Source organism: Phyllostomus discolor, chromosome 3 (genome assembly GCF_004126475.2).
Source record: "Phyllostomus discolor isolate MPI-MPIP mPhyDis1 chromosome 3, mPhyDis1.pri.v3, whole genome shotgun sequence".
NCBI classification, from domain to species: Eukaryota; Metazoa; Chordata; class Mammalia; order Chiroptera; family Phyllostomidae; genus Phyllostomus; species Phyllostomus discolor.
In genome coordinates, this window is record NC_040905.2 from 10,326,480 (window position 1) to 10,345,226 (window position 18,747).

Genomic DNA, 18,747 nt, shown 5'->3' on the forward strand with positions numbered 1-18,747 from the left:
TGTCATCCTCCATGGAACTCAGGCATCAAGCAAGACGTCAAACCCCACTAAGTCTGCCACACTGTGAAAACCCCCAAACCAGGCATGTGAAAAGCAAGGGGGAGGGAAGGGGAGAAGTGAGGGAGAAGAGGGAGAGAGGAAAAGATGCCATGGGGTAGAGTTCCTACCATCAGCCCATCTGAGTACAGCCATTCTGGACTTTATAACCATCTTAGTGCCCCAGGCGACACCATGTGAAGCGTAAGAATTTCCTGACCAGCCCGGGCTGTTGTGCCTCAGTGGACTGAGCACCTGACTGCGTACAGAGGCTCTCTGACTTGACTCCAAGTCAGGGTATGTGCCTGCGCTGCAGGCCAGGTCCTCGGTTGGGGGGGTGCAAAAGGTAACCAATCAATGTAGCTCTCACACACTGATGTTTCTCTCCCTTTCTCCTTCCCTTCCCCCCTCTCTTAAAAAAAAAGTAAATAAAATCCTTAAAAAAGAAAAGAATTTCCTGATCAATCCACAGAATTGTGAGAAATAATAAACTGTTTAAAACAAGATACTAACTTTTGCCATGAATTATGGCAACTCAAACTGTCAATAAATGTGTGCTGAATTAATTAAATTCGCCCAAATAATCTGCTTAATGCTTACCTTGGTGTTGGCCATGTCCACAATATACTGGTCTCCTTTTATACACTCCATTACTTCAAAACCGTCTCTGTCGATCACTTTGGCCTGAGAGCTTCCAGACACAACAAGAATCATGTCTCCCGTGTTACTGTACTGCAGTGACTTGATCTGGTGGCTACGCAAAGGAAAAAGAAAACAGTCTTGTAGGACACTAAACACAGTGTTTACACTTGAACCACATTAAGCACGGCCAGAGACAAAGTCACACAATTGCACAAACGGACAATTCTACCAGACCAGGAACGTCGACCTCGAATGCGCCCTCACCGCCGGTGCCCATCCCGTTAGTTCTCCCTTCCCACGCTCCTCGGCAATCTATTAAAATTTTCTTCACTTACTCTAAATCTTTAACCCAGCCAACTCCCCCTCTGCGGGAGGAACTCCATCCCGCAGAATTCCTCCTGTGCGCCACGGATGAGAAATACATCATCCTGGACACAGCCCTGCTCTTCCAGCAGGAAAGGGGGTGGCACTTCCCTCCAGTCGGGAACGCCAGCTGCCGATTCTTCCCTCTCTTCCCCAGAAGAAACAACTAAGAGCTGCCTCAGCTTCCTCCCATCGATGGTATCCAGTTACTTGCATCTGAACTCTCTTCTTCCTTCTCTGATCACTGTATGGGAAATGAACCACTTCCTGCATAAGGGAAATCTACCAGCTCCATGCTGGGTCCCATCCTCTCCCGACTCCTCGAGAACTTCCTCCCCTCCACAGGTAAGGTGTCTGAACGAGTTTTCATCTCCTTTTCCCCCCCAGCACTGTAGTATCCTTTCCACCCGCACCACCCCACAAAAACTGATCTGGCCGTTGTGGCTGTGTCAAATGCTGTGGTGTGCCACCCAGATCTACCCCTTTGGGGCCTGCGTACTCATTACCCCAGCTTCCAGGGTTTGGCCTGCGGATGGCTAACAACGGGACCCTCAGGAATGTCCCTAAGTGGCAGGGAACTCCCTCACTCAAAGCAGCCCACGTTCAACGACTGGCTGACGGGCAGTAAAACGGTCCAGCCCTCTGTTTCAATGGGATGCATCTTGGAAGGGTTACTCTAGCTTCCGCTCTCCCTGGAAGAGTCACTGAGGCTGTTCTTGCGATTGCACGGCAATTCAGTTTCTCCATCTTCCTAACACTGTTTCCTTTTTACCTTCTCCCATGAGGGCTGATCCCAGAAGCCCTCCTTGACAAATCTCCTGCATGCCATTCCTGAAGTTTCAAAGTGTGTTCTGGGCAACCTGACCTGACAGAGGTGGTGTCAAAAGCGGCCTGTGAAACTGGCTCCCAAACGAGAGTTTGGAGCCTCATCACTCACTGACCGGCCAGCAGTAAGACATCGGCACTCACGGCACACAGTGCTGACATGCTGCGGCAGCGCAGCAGTCGTTTCTAGAGTTTGTGGGTGAGATGGAAGGCACTGGCTGGTACAGATTTTCAGGCTTTTGAGGGACAGCGGAAAAGCAGTAATTAAAAGGATTATAAAATGGGATAGCTATTGCTAGGGATAGCAATACAATGAAGACGGCGAAAGGCTGAGGATGATTAATCACCAACTAAGGACAACCGTGTGAAAGCCAGAGGCCCTCTTCGGCAGGATGTAAAGACAGGGTTACTGGTCTCTGTCAGCCAAGCAGTACGCAGTCACTGATCTGGAAAAGTGTGTTTTTCTACTCCTATTAGGCAGGAGAACCGGAAGCCATTGACTTTCACGTGTGACCAACAGCAGTGCACATTTACATGCTTGAAACAAGGCTATGTTAATTCCCTGATGCTTTGACTTAGTCCAGTCCCAAGGGCCCTGGACCATGTGGACAATCCAAAGAAATTCATTCTAGTCCATGATATCCATGACATCATACTAATTGAATGAGGTGAGCCAGAAGTACCAAGTACATTGATAAGAAACATGCTCTCCAGAAAACGAGAGATAAACCCTAGAAAAGATCAAGAGGGTGGAGAGACTGAGCAAAAAGGAAAAAGCACTCATGGACACGGACAACAGTGTGGTGACTGCTAGGGAGGAGGGGGGTGTAAAGGGACTAAATGGTAATGGAAAAAGACAATAAAGATCAAATTCTTAAAAAACTAGGTGGGAATAAATTAGAATTGTGTGTGTGTATCCTCTTAATCTTTTCACTGAAAATGTAAAAACTGTATTTGGAGCATGTTAATCTTATTTGAATAAATCGTGTTATTGGTTCAATTTAAAAAAAAGAAATGGAGACACGGAGACGCTGGGAAGGGGCACGTGGATGAACATGTGAACGTGGACGCCGAGTGTCACATGTTAATCCCAGGGAGCATCAACCTCCGAAGACGGAATCAACCACCAAGCCACGCAGCTGGCGAAGCTTTTGGCATCATCTACCCCACGGTGAATGCGATAGGCTTGCCAATGAAATAGTGGTGGTAGAAAGAGTAAAAAGTATGCAGGGCACCAAGGCCAGCTCCAAAGTAGACCTGACTGTTGCTGCTAATGAAAGTCCAACACAGGCCCTTAGAGAACCTCCCCACCAAAACCAATGCTACGCTGATGAAAAAGTAAAACACGTAATAGGAAACACTGCAGTAAATCATGGAAGGAAACAGAACAGGGAAAGCAGAGAGCGTGTACCAAGGGGCAGGGACAAAAACTCTAAGTAGAGTGCCCCAGACTGGTTGAGCAGGTTATGAAGTAAGTGAGGGAGAAAGCAAGGGAGATATTTTGAAGAAGAGTGTTCCAAGAAGACAGAACAGCTACTTGAAAGGACCTGGCATTTTCCTGGCGTGGCTGTCACAGCGTGAGCAAAACGAACAGGAGATAAGGAACAGGGGATAAGGTCAGACTGCAGCAAGTGAGGCGGTAGGTCCCAGAGAGCCATGTAAGCCACCAAGAGAACTGTGGCTTCTCCTCTCTCTCAGAAACATGAGAAAACCACTGGGGCGTCGTGAATGAGGAATGATGCAATCCGACCTGCACTGTAACACCATTTTTTGTGCCTGGACCACTTTGTACTCTGAAGTCTGTGGACCCCTTCTTATTTATTACGTTTTTAAAACACATTGAAAAATACATTAGGCATAGAGTAGAAACCTGTTATGAAAAATATAACTATAAATATATATTTTTTAAAGATTTTATTTATTTATTTCTAGAAAGAGGAGAAAGGAGGGACAAAAGACGAAGAGAAACATCAATGTGTGGTTGCCTCTCACACTCCCACAATTGGGGACCTGGCCCACAACCCAGGCATGTGCCCTGACTGGGAATCAAACCCATAACCCTTGGGTTCACAGGCTGGCACTCAATCCACTGAGCCACACCAGCCAGGGCTATAAAAATATTTTTTTTTAATTTGTGACATAATATCTGAGTTTCTGTACTAATGTATCAAGTAATTATGCCTAGAGGCAGGTCTAATAACTACTATAATTTCAAAGCAGTGATGAGCATACAATACATATATATTTCAATATATCTGTTACAAGGGTAATGTGATATAAAAGCATCTGCAATTTGCAGGTATGCTGTGACTTCTACTTTCATAATTAAAGGGAATGCTAAGTTTCAGCTGGAGGGTAGTGAAAAGAAAAAAAATATCCAAGTTCACAGAAATTGGGAGAACAAGATTTTGATCTTATGAGCCATGGAACTTAAAATAACTATAAGAAATTAAACACCATGGCAGAACATTTATGCACAGTATGGAAGGTCATAAAAATATGCAGATACTCTAGAATGAAAAATACGACTAAAATTTAGAACTAGTGGATAGGTTTAACAGCGGAGAATGTATGGTTAAAAGATAATTTTTAGGCTGAAGCATGGTGAGAAAAAGTGGGAATGCAGAAAAAAATACATACAAGATGGTGCAAAGGTCTCATATCGAAATTGCAGAATAGAAGGAGAGAAAAAAATGTGAAGAGGTAATTGTCAAAATTTTGGAAAAATGATAAAAGACACTAACCCAGAGGTTCAGTAAGTACTATAAACCCCAAAGGGTAGCAGGAAACCACAGCCGGCACATCAGAATAAAATTGCTAAAAGTCAAAGACAAAAGTAAAGCCTTAAAAACAGCCAGAGTAGGAAAATTAAAGTTCCTTCAAAAGAGTAAAAATAAACTTAAGAGAAGAAACAAAAACCAGAAGATAATGCAATGATAACTTCAAAGTTCTGAATACAAATAACTGCCTAGATAGAATTATAGATCCACTAAACATAAAGGAAAAATAAATGTTTTCATAAAATATAAACTAAATATGTTTATCAGCAGCCAACTGTATTACTGCCAAGAATTCTTCAGGAAGAAAAAAAAATGACCCCAAATAAAAGCACAGACACAGTACGGTGTGAGGAAGAACAGAAAGGAACACTATATAAGTAAACGTCAATGAAGATTGATTGCGCGAAACAACACTAACATCTCATGGGATTTTAAATGCACATACACACACGTGTAAAACTGAAGTACAGAAGACACTGCAGACGTGTGAGAGGGGATAGATGTGGTTACATGTGGGAAATGTTCTAAGGTTTTGTAAGGTTCTAAAGTCTAATTTTAAATCGACTTTAAGTCTATTATTGGGATATGTTATAATCTTTAGGGTAAACTCAAAGAATAGTAAAAGGCAATAACAAGCTAACAAAGAGGAGAACATATAATATTAAAATTAACTCATGCAAAAAAAGGATAGCGGGGAAATAAAATAGGCTGCACAAATATAAAACAATGAATAATATGAATGACTTATGCTCAAACTTACCAGCAATTACATTAAGCATAATTAAATCAAATATTCCAATTAAAAGTATGTAAGAGTGAATAAAAACTTTTGCACTTAGAAGAGACACTTTATATATAGATAGACATTGTAAAACTAAAAGAATGTAGAAACATAATTCACAAATACTGACTAAAAGAAAGCTGGTGTACCTTACTATCAGGTAACTATCAGGCTACTAAAGAGTAGTCTTTAAAAAGCAAGGAAAATTTACTGGAGATAAAAAGAATATTTCATAATGATCAAAGGCTCAATCCATCAGGAAGATATTATAAATATACTTGTACCTAACGATATACCTCCAAATACATAAAGAAAAAAAAGACAAAACAAAAAGAAGGAACAGGCAAAATCCACAGTCACACTGGGAGATTTTAACATCTCTTTCCCAGTAACCAATCAGCAAGCAAATTAAAAAATCAATAAGGGGCTCTGGCTGGTGTGGCTCAGTGGAATGAGTGCCAGCCTGGGAACCAAAGGGTCGCTGGTTCGATTCCCAGTCAGGGCACATACCTGGGTTGCAGGCCAGGTCCCCGGTAGGAGGCCCGTGAGCGGCAACCACACATTGATGTTTCTCTCCCTCTCTTCCTTCCCCCCTCCCCTCTCTAAAAATAAATAAATATAATCTTTTTTAATAAAAATCATTAAGGAGAGACATTTGAACAATACAATTAATAACCTTGCCTAATTTACACATGTTGTACCACCAATGAAATACATTCAAGTGTGCAAAGAATGTTTTTAAAAAATGGTTTTTACTGGTCTATAAATCAATTCCAAACAAACGCCAAAAGTCTAAATCACATAGATTATGTTCTCTAATTCTAGTGGGATTAAATTAGAAAGCAATTTTTAAAAATAGTTCAGAACCACCAAATGTTTGAAAATCAAGCAATATACTTGTAAATAATGCCTCAGCCAAAAAAAAAAAAAAACCACACACCACACAAAAGAAATTAGAAAATGTTTTCAATTGGATGATAATGAAAATAGAATGGTTTAGAAATTGTGGGATGCAGCCAAAACCATATTTAGAAGAAAATTTACATGATTAAATACATGTATTACCAGAAAAAGTTTTAACTGATTATCTAAGCATCCATTTCAGAAAGCTAGGGGAAAAAAAAGCAAACTATATCCAAAGATGTCCAGAAAACAAAAATAGTAGGAGTGATTTATAAATTTTTTCATAAGGATAAACAAGGACATTATAAAAAGAAACATAACAAGCCATTATCTTTCGTGAACATACATGCAAAAAGTTCCCAACAAAATACCAGCAAATTGAATCCAGCAATATATTTAAAGAGGAGTATATCACAATCAAGTAAGATTAATTCCGGGAAAGCAAGAGGGATGTAATATCCAGTCTATTCATGACCTTTTCTACAGTGACAGGCAGTGAGGGACCCCAGTTAGGAGGGGCGGACCCCGAGACTTCTTTACCGGCTGGAGGCCAGCCTACCAGCAGGATGCTTGGGGACAGATGCGGTCCCCATCCCAGCTATCCCAGCTACGGACGGCCACACGTCAGAGTCACATACTATTATGGAGACAGAAGAAACCCACAGAAGTACGAACTAAAAAAGGTTCTCCAGTACAACCTCACTCATTTGTGGGACACAAAACAAAGGCAACAAATGAACAAACTCACTGACACCAACAACTGAAAGGTGGTTACTGGAGGAGAAGGGGGTGGGGGGGGGGGACGAAGAGGGGAAGGGGTCAGAACCAAGGTGATGGTGGAGACCAGACCTCGGATGACAAGCACACAACAGACCAACGTCGTATCAATATTGTAACTATACACCTGAAATTCATAAAATGTCATCAACCCATGTTACCCCAGTACATTTCATTTTTAAAAAACCCATAAAAGGAGGCGGCGGTTCTCAAGCGTTTCTGGGAATGGAGCTGTGTGACTCGCCTTCTCCGGTTTGTCACCTCCCCCAGCGCTTAGCACCCCCTGCTGGTGCACCGGCCTGCGTGCACGGTGGCCTTCCCCGGCTGGCACGGAGCCCCCCCCCCCCCCCCCCGTGGACTGTGCCGCGCTCCGTGCTCCAGCCTGAGACCGTGGCTGGCACAGAGGAAGGGCTGTCCATTTGTCAAGTGGATGTAAATTTTAGAGAAACTCTACCTGCATCTCCAAGATATGTACAAACATTAAAAAGGAGGGTACAAAACAGTATGTACAGAGTGGTCCTAATTTTGTGAAATAAAGTATTTACATGCATGAGTATAAAAAAACTAGAGGGCAAATACCGTGATGTTAATAGAGGTCATCTCCATGTGGCAGAAGTACGTGTAGTTTGAAAATTATACACACACAATTGTTAGGGCAAAATACGGTATGTATTATTTTAACCAGAAAGAGTAAATTATAAAATTCTCACAGAGCCTGAAAAGTTATTATTGGGACTGTAAAATGACAGATCCCTCCCTCAGAGAGGAAGGAAGCCACCACACCAACTGCTGCAATGCAGGGCGAGGTGGAAGCAGGCTGACATCATTCCTGTGGAAAACACAATGAGTTCACCACGGTGTAAGGATAAACTCTGTTCCACGTACTCACAACTGCAAACCTCCTCTTCCCCCATGTTGTGTGTGGCTCCGTCCCCTTCGTGCATGCCGGGACCCAGCAGTGCCCACCAGAACGCTCTGTGATGATGGGAGTGTTCCGCACCTGTGCTGTCCACCACAGCAGCCACTGGCCAGCTTAATTTTTAACTTTATTCATTTTTAATTGAAATGATCTCATTACCAGTGGCTAGTGCAGTGAGCAATCTGGCTGTTAAGAGTATGAAATAATAATAAAACAATCTCAACCTTGAAACAATGGAAGATTCTTACTACCTCATAAAAGAGATGAAAAAGTACAATACTCAGTTAAGTAAAATGCTGATTTAAAACAAAAGAAAAAAACTTACATGAAATGCATAGAAACCCATTTGGACAACAATACTACCAGTAAGTACTAAAGAAGTCAGCATGTAAACCCTAAATGTGACTTTCAGTCATAAATCTAGAGAGACTATTGAAGTAAACTCCTTACATAAAAATTTCTCATTCACTTTGCTAAAAAATTAGTATAGAACATTTTTCATAGATGGCATGGTACACTATCACAGCAGGGCAATCTTAGAGGTATGTTATCACAGGCGCTGTGCTCTTAAAAAGAAATCTCCAAATCACTATGAATGGAAAGCAAGAAATTATGTAGCTTAAATAGATATTAATAACAAACCCATAAAGAATTATTATGAAGGACCAACTTAATTATCAAAGTCCCAAACATAACATTTCTCTATCAAAAATAAAAATGAACCTCTGTCTTCGTAGCTTCCTTTATAATTTATCCTAACAGGCCAATCTCAAAATAAAATAAACCCCAGCAATAAGACAGTTTTAACAAAATGTTAGGCTATTTAGTCCAATTTACTTTCTAAATCTATAATTTCAAGGCTGAGAAACAAATGGGTATTTCAGAAAATAATTTCGTTTTCTAGAAAGAGAACATACATAAAAAATTAGAATTTCTGTGTGTCTGGCTAGGTCTTATCTCAACAGTATTATTCTTCCTGGCCAGTCACCAAAGCCAGACCAGATACCTACCAAGAACACTGCCTTTCTGCACAGCCACGGCTAACCAGAAACTGCTGTTCAAAATTTACGCTGACCACTTCCCTGCAAATGCTGAAATTCTAGCTGACAGTTTTGGGAATATTTATTGTTCAAAAAGTCATTCTTCATGTACTGATTCACAGTCCCCCTTCTGACAGCAAAGACAACTCAAACAAAGGTGTGTGCGGGCTCTGAGGTTAGGATGAGTGACAATGGGAAGAACTTCACCACCAGGCCCGAGATCGGAAAGGGTCCAGGCAGATGAGACACTGCAGCTCCCACACCAGACGTCTATGAAAAAGCAACTCAGAAAAGCCAAGGTGGGGATGCTGCCCGGGCCCCCCCACTCTAACTGAGAAGGGCCTCTCTGGCCACCTTCCTCTGCAAAATTCTGACCAGGGTCCCAAATTTAAACGTGAGTCTATATAATATCAAATTAACTGTTCGATCCAATGTTCCAGCCATCCAAATACTGCCTCTCAGCTCCAAATTCAACCTTCACTGCCTGCTCTGCAGAAACGGATTCGGGCCCTTCAGATGTCTGTCCTTTGCCAACTGGCGGGAAGTTCGGTTTTGTGGGTGGGGGCATCGCAGATCCAGTGTTTCTCTGCCTGGGCTGTGTGCTCCTCCTGGCGGGCTCCTGCACCACCGCACACAGCCTCTCCGGGGCCTGGCCGCTGTGGCTGTGCCGCTTCTCCGAGCACTGCCTGGCTCCTGAAGTGCCCACTGCCGGGCTCCTGCAGCAGGAGCCTCGCCCAGCACCGCCTTCGTGGTTTTGCAGCAGAGGGACCCTGGTGAAACAGGTTTCTGGCAAGTTCTACTGTCATAACAACCCAGCTACTTCCTTACCATTCAGGGAGCCACAGCCTCGCCCTCTCAGATGAGGTCTGGGAAAAAGGGACGCCTCTCTCTTGAATGTCCTACCCCCTGCACTAGGGGTATTGGCTGTTTCTTTTACCTGTGGTGCCAAGAGTCTTTAGAGTTTTCTTATTTCATACCAGCTAGTCCCTCGTTACTCCGATCCGCTGTTGCAGCCAGGAATTCTTTATTACAAACTGTTCCAATTACTGTGTGACTTCTCTCTGCTAAGCAGACACTAACTGATAAGCCAAATTTCGAGCAATGCATTAGGAGCCGAGAAAATCAGAGGCTGCTTAATCCAAAATTTTTATATATAAACAAACTAATCTTTGATAATTAAATAGTCCAGATCACTAAATCAAGGTCTCATAAAGTAGAGGGGAATGACCCAGTGAGTCCACAGGGTGTATTTTTGTTTACAGTACTCCCATCGGGGGGAAGTCTTCATTTTCTTCACTCACTAACTATGACAGATCAAGCACTGTAAGTGATCTTTTCACTTTAGTGATACCATCACTTTTTTTGTCTGGTGAATCATTTTAATTTCCAAAAGGGAAGGAAAATCTAAAACAAACAAAAAAAGCAGTGAACTTTAAGAAGACGTGGTAGTAAAAACGTCCACGGCTCCATTTCTCTGGCTATTGGCTCCACCGAACTGCTCCCCTCGCACTTGGGAGGAAACCCAGACTCTCAGTGACCCCACACTCACATCCACCTGGCTGCTTTGGCGTTCTAGGAAAATGCAGTGTTCCCACCGCCTCGCTGCCTTTTTCAGGCGGGCGCTCTCCTTGCCAGCATGAAAATGAAAGGCTGGGCCTGCAGCTCGCCCTTCCCACCCCACTTCCATCCCATCCTGCCGGCCAGAGTTAAAAGGGCGGGATGAAGAGCTATTAGACTCAGCACGAAGGAGAATTAAAGGGCTTGTTCAAGGGGCATGGCATCTGCTCCTCAGATTCCTGCCTAAACAACTAAGATTCTGATCAAAGGGAAGAGAGGGGAAGCCAGTCCTGAGGAGGCACTGGAGTCGCGAGGAAGTGGGTGTTGTCTCTGGGTGTCACGCTGCCACCAGCGGAAGGCTCAGTGACACCGCACAATTCTCCCTGTGAGGCTGTTCGTGGGGGAGCGGGAGTGTGTGAGTGCAAGTGGAAGGGAGTGGAAAGGTGAAGACTGAGGATCCTTTTAAGTAGTTTCTGCCCCGCTAGCAAAACAAGCTGAGACATGCAAGACAGATAAACACAGCTGCTTGGGGCTGTCACTTGGGGCTCAGGAGCCAAGGTGTCCTGGTGTAGTGAAAAGCGCAGCGGAATGCGAGTCCGGAGGCCAGGCATTCAGGCCCTCGCTCTGCTGCTAACTAGCTGCGGGACGTTGAGCAGGCTTCTCAGCGCCACTAGCCTGAGAAGGAAGAATTTTTTTTTTTTGGAAAATCAGGAGACTAGACCAGAAGGCAGACCATACAGAGGTGCTCCTGAGACACTTTCATACAGGAGCTGTGCAGCTTCACTGGTCCTGGTTCCCTCCACTGAAAAAGCAGGAAAAATAACATTTATAGGACCGAGTGAGAACTGAAAACAGTACACACAAAGGCACTGGCCACGGCACATGAAACAAGGAGTTGCCATTATTATTACTTATTTCCATCAGAGGTCTCCTTTCAGATTGTCTGAAGGGAGAAATATCAGAATTGAAAACTGAAAGAGCAATTGAAAGGTAGAAACTATTCAGAAGTGTCTATTAGAAAAGGACCAGAGTGATCAGAAAAACACTTCCTTAAAAGGATGCAACGGCCTCGTGGGAAAGTCTCCCACAAGCCACGAAACCCTGGGGCAGCCGGGTCTCCAAGGAGAAAGGCCACCCTGTGGAGACCGTTGTCACAACATGGGACAGCGGGCGGCTGAGAAGCACGTCCCACAGAAGACGCGGGGTTGACGAAACAAAGACGCACCAGCCGGTCAGAAACCCAACAGAACGGCTTCCCCAAAGCACAGTGCCCACCACACAGAGGGGGGCCCCCCTCAGGTCACTCTCAGACCCGGCCCCTGGAACCCCCTCTGGCCGCAGCTCCCTCCACCAGCTACCGGGTTCAGGGAAGGGAGATGCAAGAGGAACCCATTCGGCCTGTCTGCCCCCAGGCACAGGCGAGTCAAGTCCCAGGGGGTTGTGAGGAGGCTGCACAGTAGGGGTCAGCAAATTCTCCATAAATAGTTTAACCTTTGCAGGCCACGTACAATCTGCTGTGTATTCTTTGTTGCACTTTGGTTTACAATCCTTTCAAATTGTCAGGTTCTTAGTTCCAGTGCCACACAAAAAGATGGGCCATCAACTGGATTCGACCCTCTGGTCATAATTCACTAGTCACTGTTCTAGAGCATTAAGGACAAAGACTTTAGCTGTGAATGTTTGCAAGGAAAAAAAAAGATATTTTTAGACTGCCATTGTTTTGTGCTAAAAATAAAATTCAAGGAAATATAAAGTTGGTATTACATACAACGCTCCGATAAATAGACTTACTCCTTGTCGCTCCCATGGGTGGGGATATCCGAGAAGTTCCCAGATGTGGGTTACCGGGCCAGAGTACCCGTGTCTGTAATTTGGAAGATGAGGCCGAACTGCCCTCCACAAATTGGTGCAATTTACATTCCCACCCACAATGCCTGAAAGTGCGTACTTCTCCAGACCCTGCCATCACAGTTCACAGTTTACAACTTAACAGATACTGTCCAGTCGTTCTGTGGGGAGAAAAGCTCAGTGACTGGTACCCCACCCTGCCGCCCGCCCACACTGGACAGCATGGATTGTTTCATCATTGCCAGGCCTACAGTTGTATTTCTTCTACTGCCTGTTAATTCACTTACTTGGACCAGTTTTAATTTTCCGATATCCCTTTCTTTATTGGCTTGTAGAAACTCTAGGTGTTATGAACAGTTGTCTATTACTTTCGATTTATATTTCAACTTTTTTTTGAGCTTATAGTCTTTTAATTTTGTTTACGGTGTCTCTTGTTTTCTGAAGTACATCTTTTTAATGAGGACAGCAGCTCACACTGCCCTGCCACACCATGGAAAAGAAGGAAGGGGAAGTGCTCCCTCTCTCCCACGTCACACACGTGCACCCCAGGTGTGACTCCCCAACTTTCCCCAGTAATTGAAAAATACAGATATGCAAGTTAGATATTACAAAATGGGATTGGGGGGAATTATTTTTCATTTCATAAATATTTGTAGAAATCTATCTAAAAAAATACCAATTTTTTTTTTGCATGTAGCTGTCCAGATCTCCCGACACCATTTGTTGAAGAGGCTATTTTTACTTCGTTTTATGCGTCTTCCCCCTTTGTCAAATATTAATTGACCACAGAGACTTGGGTTTATTTCTGGGCTGTCTATTCTGTTCCATTGATCTGTGTTTCTGTTCTTATGCCAGTACCAGACTGTTTTGGTTACCGTGGCCTTGTGACATAGTTTGATGTCAGGTATTGTGATCCCTCCTACTTCGTTCTTTTTCAAAATTGCTGCGGCTACTCAAGGTCAGTTATGGTTCCACATGGGATGGGGGAGCGTGGTGGGAGGAAAATGGCGACAACTTTACTTGACCAACAATTTAAAAAATGCCATTAAAGAAAAGAGAAATGTCAAGAAAATATGGTTTATATACTAACAAACAGAAAATGGGTAAGGACAAAGAACAATATTTAAAAGTACATTAAAGCTGCTCTTCAAAAGACACTATTATGCAAATGAAAAGCAAGCCAAAGGTTGAGAGAAAATATCTGTGGTACACATATCTTATAGAGAACTTTATCAACCAACCTAAGGGGGGAAAGAAAACAATGTTAAAGGGCAAAAGATTTGAACAAACACTTTACCAAAGAAGATAAATGTAGAGCAAATAAGGATATAAAAGTAAGCCCAACATCACTAACAATTATGAAAATTAAAACCCAATTACATATCGCTATACACCCAAAAGAATGGCTAAATTTAGAAACATTGATAATGTCAAGTGCAGATAAGAACATGAAGGAACTAGGACTCATACGTTGCTCCTAAGAAAGCAAAATGGACAGCGTTTTGTAAAAGCCTGGCAATTTCTTATAAAGTGAACACACACACATACTATACAGCCCAGCAATTAGCTTCTAAGTATTTATCCAAGATAATTAAAACATCCATAAGAAGACCTATATGGAAATATTTATAGCAGCTTGATTCATAAAATCTAAAAGCTGGAAGTAACCCCAATGCCTGTCAACTGATGAACAGATAAGCTATCACCCATCTGTAGAAGGGAGGAGCACACAGTGGTATAAAGGTGGGGAACTACCAGTAGAGGCACCTACAAAATCAGCACAGTGGTGGCCTGGGGGCCAAGTGAGGGGACTGACCGCAGAATGGCTGTAAGGAGCTTTTAGGATAACGAAAACGGCCGTAATCTGACCGTGGTGTTGGTAATGTGACTGCATGCAATGCTCAAAACCACAGAACTTAAAAAGAATGGACTGTGCTATATGTGAGATTATACCTGCATAAATGTGATTTTCAAAGCATTCATGAAAAACAGTAAGGTACTGAATTAACACAGCAAGAACTTCTGGAATGGAAATTCATTTTAACATTTACAAGTCAAACAAACAGCAATTGCTTAAAGCAAGAAACACCTGATGAAAAGCAGTAGCATTCATCCACTTGAAAAGGGTGAACATTTGACACAAACAACTAAGAAATTGTTAAAAAACATATCACATGGTAATAAAAACTGCAAAAATTTTTCTCAAAAACAAATAAAATCAATACACAATACTTAACACTTACTGCGTATGTGGCCACAGACGCGGGCCACTGTGTGGGAATGCCTGTGGGAGTGGGGGAGGGCTTGGTGGAGAGGGGAAGGGAGAGAAATGGGGACAACTGTGCTAGCATAAACAAAACATTTTTAAAAAGCAAAAAATAATAAAAAAAATAAAACCATACTTGTTGCATATGAAATTGTGTTGCTCTGACCGAACATTTGGTTGGCTAAATTATCCCCCAAATTAAAGCAAATCACCTGCCTTATAAATCTCCAAATGAATCATTAACTTGCTAATCGGCCAGCAGACCAAAAGATCAGAGTAGAGACATATAATTTATTTTTTACAATAAAGAAATTGTTTATATGTGTACAATTGAGTTTTTAAAAAAAAATTCATGTCAAATACAGGAAATCCTTGCTTTGTGTGGTTCTGCTGTGCATGAATTTCAGTTATATAAATAACAGCAGGCCCCAGGAATATAGTGAAAATTTAGCTACTATAGCATGTTAACTGAGTAGCTGCATGAAGCACGAACTTTCCTGCTAGCTCTCCAGTCCACCGTGTGCATCCTGATCAGAGAGCACTCACGTGGCTCCTTCCCAAGTCCGGTGCTGGCTGGGCCTGTGAAGGTGTTACTCGGTTCGAGCAGAGATGGCAAAGCAGGCCGCTGTGCTGCCTCCTGGCCCCCCAGAGACAAGCCAGGTGGCATTCCACAAAGCGGACAACTGAAAGAGGGCCCTTTGGCAACGCCGAAACCTTCAAGCATGCACCGATGGCACTCCACTTCTGGCTATCTGTCCTTGAGAAACACTCAATGGTACAAAGATAATCATTTCGTCATTCATTCGCAATAGGGAAAAAGTAGCCACAATGCTAACGTCCATCCATGAGAGAACAGCTAAGAAGTATGCTGGTTCTTAAAGTGCGTCCTAAGAACAGGTACACCGGGCCACCTAGGACCTTGTTAGAAATGCCAGTTCTCGGACCACGCCACATCCACCGTTAAGTGCGTAAAAGATCGAGAATCCTTAACTTGAGTTACCTAAGTGATCAAAAAGTGGTATTTTATGAAAAATGCTACTCCGTCTACATTTTCTCTCGTGTAGAGGTGTAGAGGGTACATCCGAAGGAAGAGTTTGTGATCTCAAGGATCCTCACTCACACCTACATTTGTTTGTGAGACTCCGTGAGGAAACACAGAGGGAAAAAGAAGAGAAGACCCGCAGGCCGCAGGCCGGATCAGAGAAAAGGAGACACTGGTTCTCATGAAACGGGACAAAGGAAGACTTTAGAAGCTAGAGATCAGCAAATCTAGTATTGCTGCTGGGCAAAAGCTCAAAACAAATTATTGGGCAAACTTCAAAACACCAAAAATGGAAGATGCGTCGCAGTTCTCGGCAACAACGAAAGAAAAGCGCTTTTTAAGGCTCTGATTTCCATAACGGCAGATCAAGAAAGCATTTAACATCGGTCTTTTTAAGGTGCCCAGGGGAGTGAGAGCAAGGCCAAACACACCACAGCACCCACAGTGCTTTGGAGAAATTCACCAGAGGCACCCAACCCACGACACCCGGCCTCAGGCTCACCCCCGTACTCAGGGCTTCTACCTTCCTCGCTGAATGGCTACGGGGTCCCCTGGGTGTGAGCGCCTCGCTGACACCCACTTATTCACCACGATGCTGTCTCCTGGATATCCGCCAGGTTCTGACAGCTGCTATTGCAGGTGAGCAGACCGGTCTGAAAACAGCCTCCTGTGCCTTTATATTTTCAAGACAGTCAACAAATTTCCGCAAGTCTTTCTGGCAGATGACACAGGAAAAATGCAGATGGACGTGACAAAAAATTACGGAAGAATTTAGCTTGGTTATAAGTATGAATGGATTCTCATATGGGGGAATCGCTTAATCAAAAAGTTGTTTAAAAGATCAATGCAAAACAAAGAAAGGCTTCTAACAGCATATCGAAGTCTGATTTCACCGTATTCAACAGTTATCAACTGAAGGAGAACTTACTCCACATTTATCAAATTTGCGATTAGCAAAAAAAAAAAAGGAGTGATCACTGATCTGTTGGATGCCAGAATCAAAAACTGGAAAAATGAGCTAACAAAATAATGACAACGTAACTGAACAAAAAATGTGAGCGCCTGTACTGCACCTTTCGCCTTATTTAAAAAATTAATGTAAAACCAATTTAATATTATATAATACAGACAGGCACACAGAGATAAATCCTAAGAGATCATCTGCCGGCTACAAAGCCTAAAATACTTACTCTCAGACCCTTTTCAGAAAAACTCTGCCAACCCCTGGTTTTGACCAGTAGGTCTTTCCTCAAGAATATGCTCTATCTCTGAATTTGAGTACAAAAGTCAAAGACATGAAGTAAACATTCTGTACGTTACATTTAAATGGGAACAGTGCCACACATTTACAAGGCTGAAACTGCACTACACGTGCACTGGGGCTGAACAAATACGTGTATGGACGGTGATGGGAGTCGGGTGTCTCACCGGCGGAAAGGTGAAGGCTCTGAGGAGGAAGAACAGGACAGGCTAGAATGAAACAGTGTGTCCTGGATTGGAGTCAGACACATGAGTATGAATGTCTATTCAGCTTAAAACAGATGCAAAAGGATAGAGAAGCAGTTCTAGGTACAGTGCACACGCAGGTGTGGTACACATGCACACGCAATGCTTCCAGCACTGCTGTCTGAGGTCTGAGAGTCGTGACGGCCCAAGAGCAGGAAGTGCATTGTAGCCCTGGCTGGCATAGCTCAGTGGATCGAGCGTGGGCTGCAAACCAAAGTGTCGCAGGTTCGATTCCCAGTCAGGGCACATGCCTGGGTTGCAGGCCACGGCCCCCAGCAACCACACATTGATGTTTCTCTCTCTCTTTCTCCCTCCCCTCTCTAAAAATAAATAAATAAAATCTTTAAAAATAAATAAATAAATAATATTTTTTAAAAAAGAAGAAGCGCATCGAGAACTTAGCTCTTGTTTTCTGATGCCCTTCTCCTAGGAGATATGACTGATTCTAGAACTGGGGCAGGAGGAAACATCAGATGAGTCTAGAGCATCTTAGAGTACCCAAAAAGTAAGGAAGCACTGAAAAAAAAATAAAGAAAAATTTAAAAGAGGCATATCAAAGAAAGGAACGTAAGAGCCAAACTGAAATAGCTCCCAACAGTCAAAACTGAAACAATCTGAGACAAAATACCCGTATTTTGCCATGTACAGTGAGCACTTTGTGCCCCAAGGTTTTGAGGGAAAAATAAGGGTGGGCATTATGCACGGGTAGTACCTGAAATACCTTGTATCTGTCCTTGTGTTCGGTAATTGATCCATAAAATTTCTGATACCATAATATATTCAAAACTAAATGCTAAAATTCCTTTATAATACAAAAAGGAAGTATAAATATAAATAAGTAAATAATAGGATTACAAAAGATGTTTTATTTTGCTGAAAGTTTGCATTATACATGGCAAAATGCAGTAAGTAACACGGTATTGGCTTACAACCTAAGGAATAAAATAAATGGCCAGTAGAAGATACTGGTAAAAAACAAACTGATTGATAGATAGATAGATAGATAGATAGAGAAAAGAGACGATTCTTCCTTACGGAAGAATTCCAAGTAGTTTATGTAAATACCACTTTCTCCTGGACATAAAGCTTATTTTTCCCACTCTCCCAAGTGTGAGCAGCATTCGTGAACACATGGGAAGGGGAGGACAAAGAAACTTCTCAGCGGAGAAGCCTTAAACACGTGACAGCACATGCCAGTGACACATGATAAGCAGGGCACTTCACCTCTGTCACGTTCAGGCTCAAAACCCACAGCCCCAGTCTAACCATGAGAAAAACATCAGAGAAAAAAACATCAAGGCACATTCTACAAACCAGCTGACTAGGACAACTCAAAAATGTCAAAGTCATGAGAAACTATCATGAAGACTAAATGGAATGTGGTATCTTGGAAGGAATATTAGTTTTTTAAAAAAGGAAAAAGAAGGGGAAAAAAAAAAGTGGTGTGGCTCAGTTGGTTGGG

The 18,747-nt window shown here is 42.9% G+C and overlaps 1 protein-coding gene across 2 annotated transcripts in view; it reads right to left on the reverse strand.

The window, feature by feature from the left end:
- WDR70 (WD repeat domain 70) overlaps positions 1-18,747 on the reverse strand; it is a 221,509-nt gene that overhangs the window by 151,925 nt on the left and 50,837 nt on the right. For both annotated transcript variants that reach the window (XM_028527092.2, XM_036020201.1), the window contains exon 8: positions 637-790. In XM_028527092.2, the coding sequence (XP_028382893.1) occupies positions 637-790 (154 nt within the window). The remainder of the gene's footprint in view (positions 1-636; positions 791-18,747) is intronic.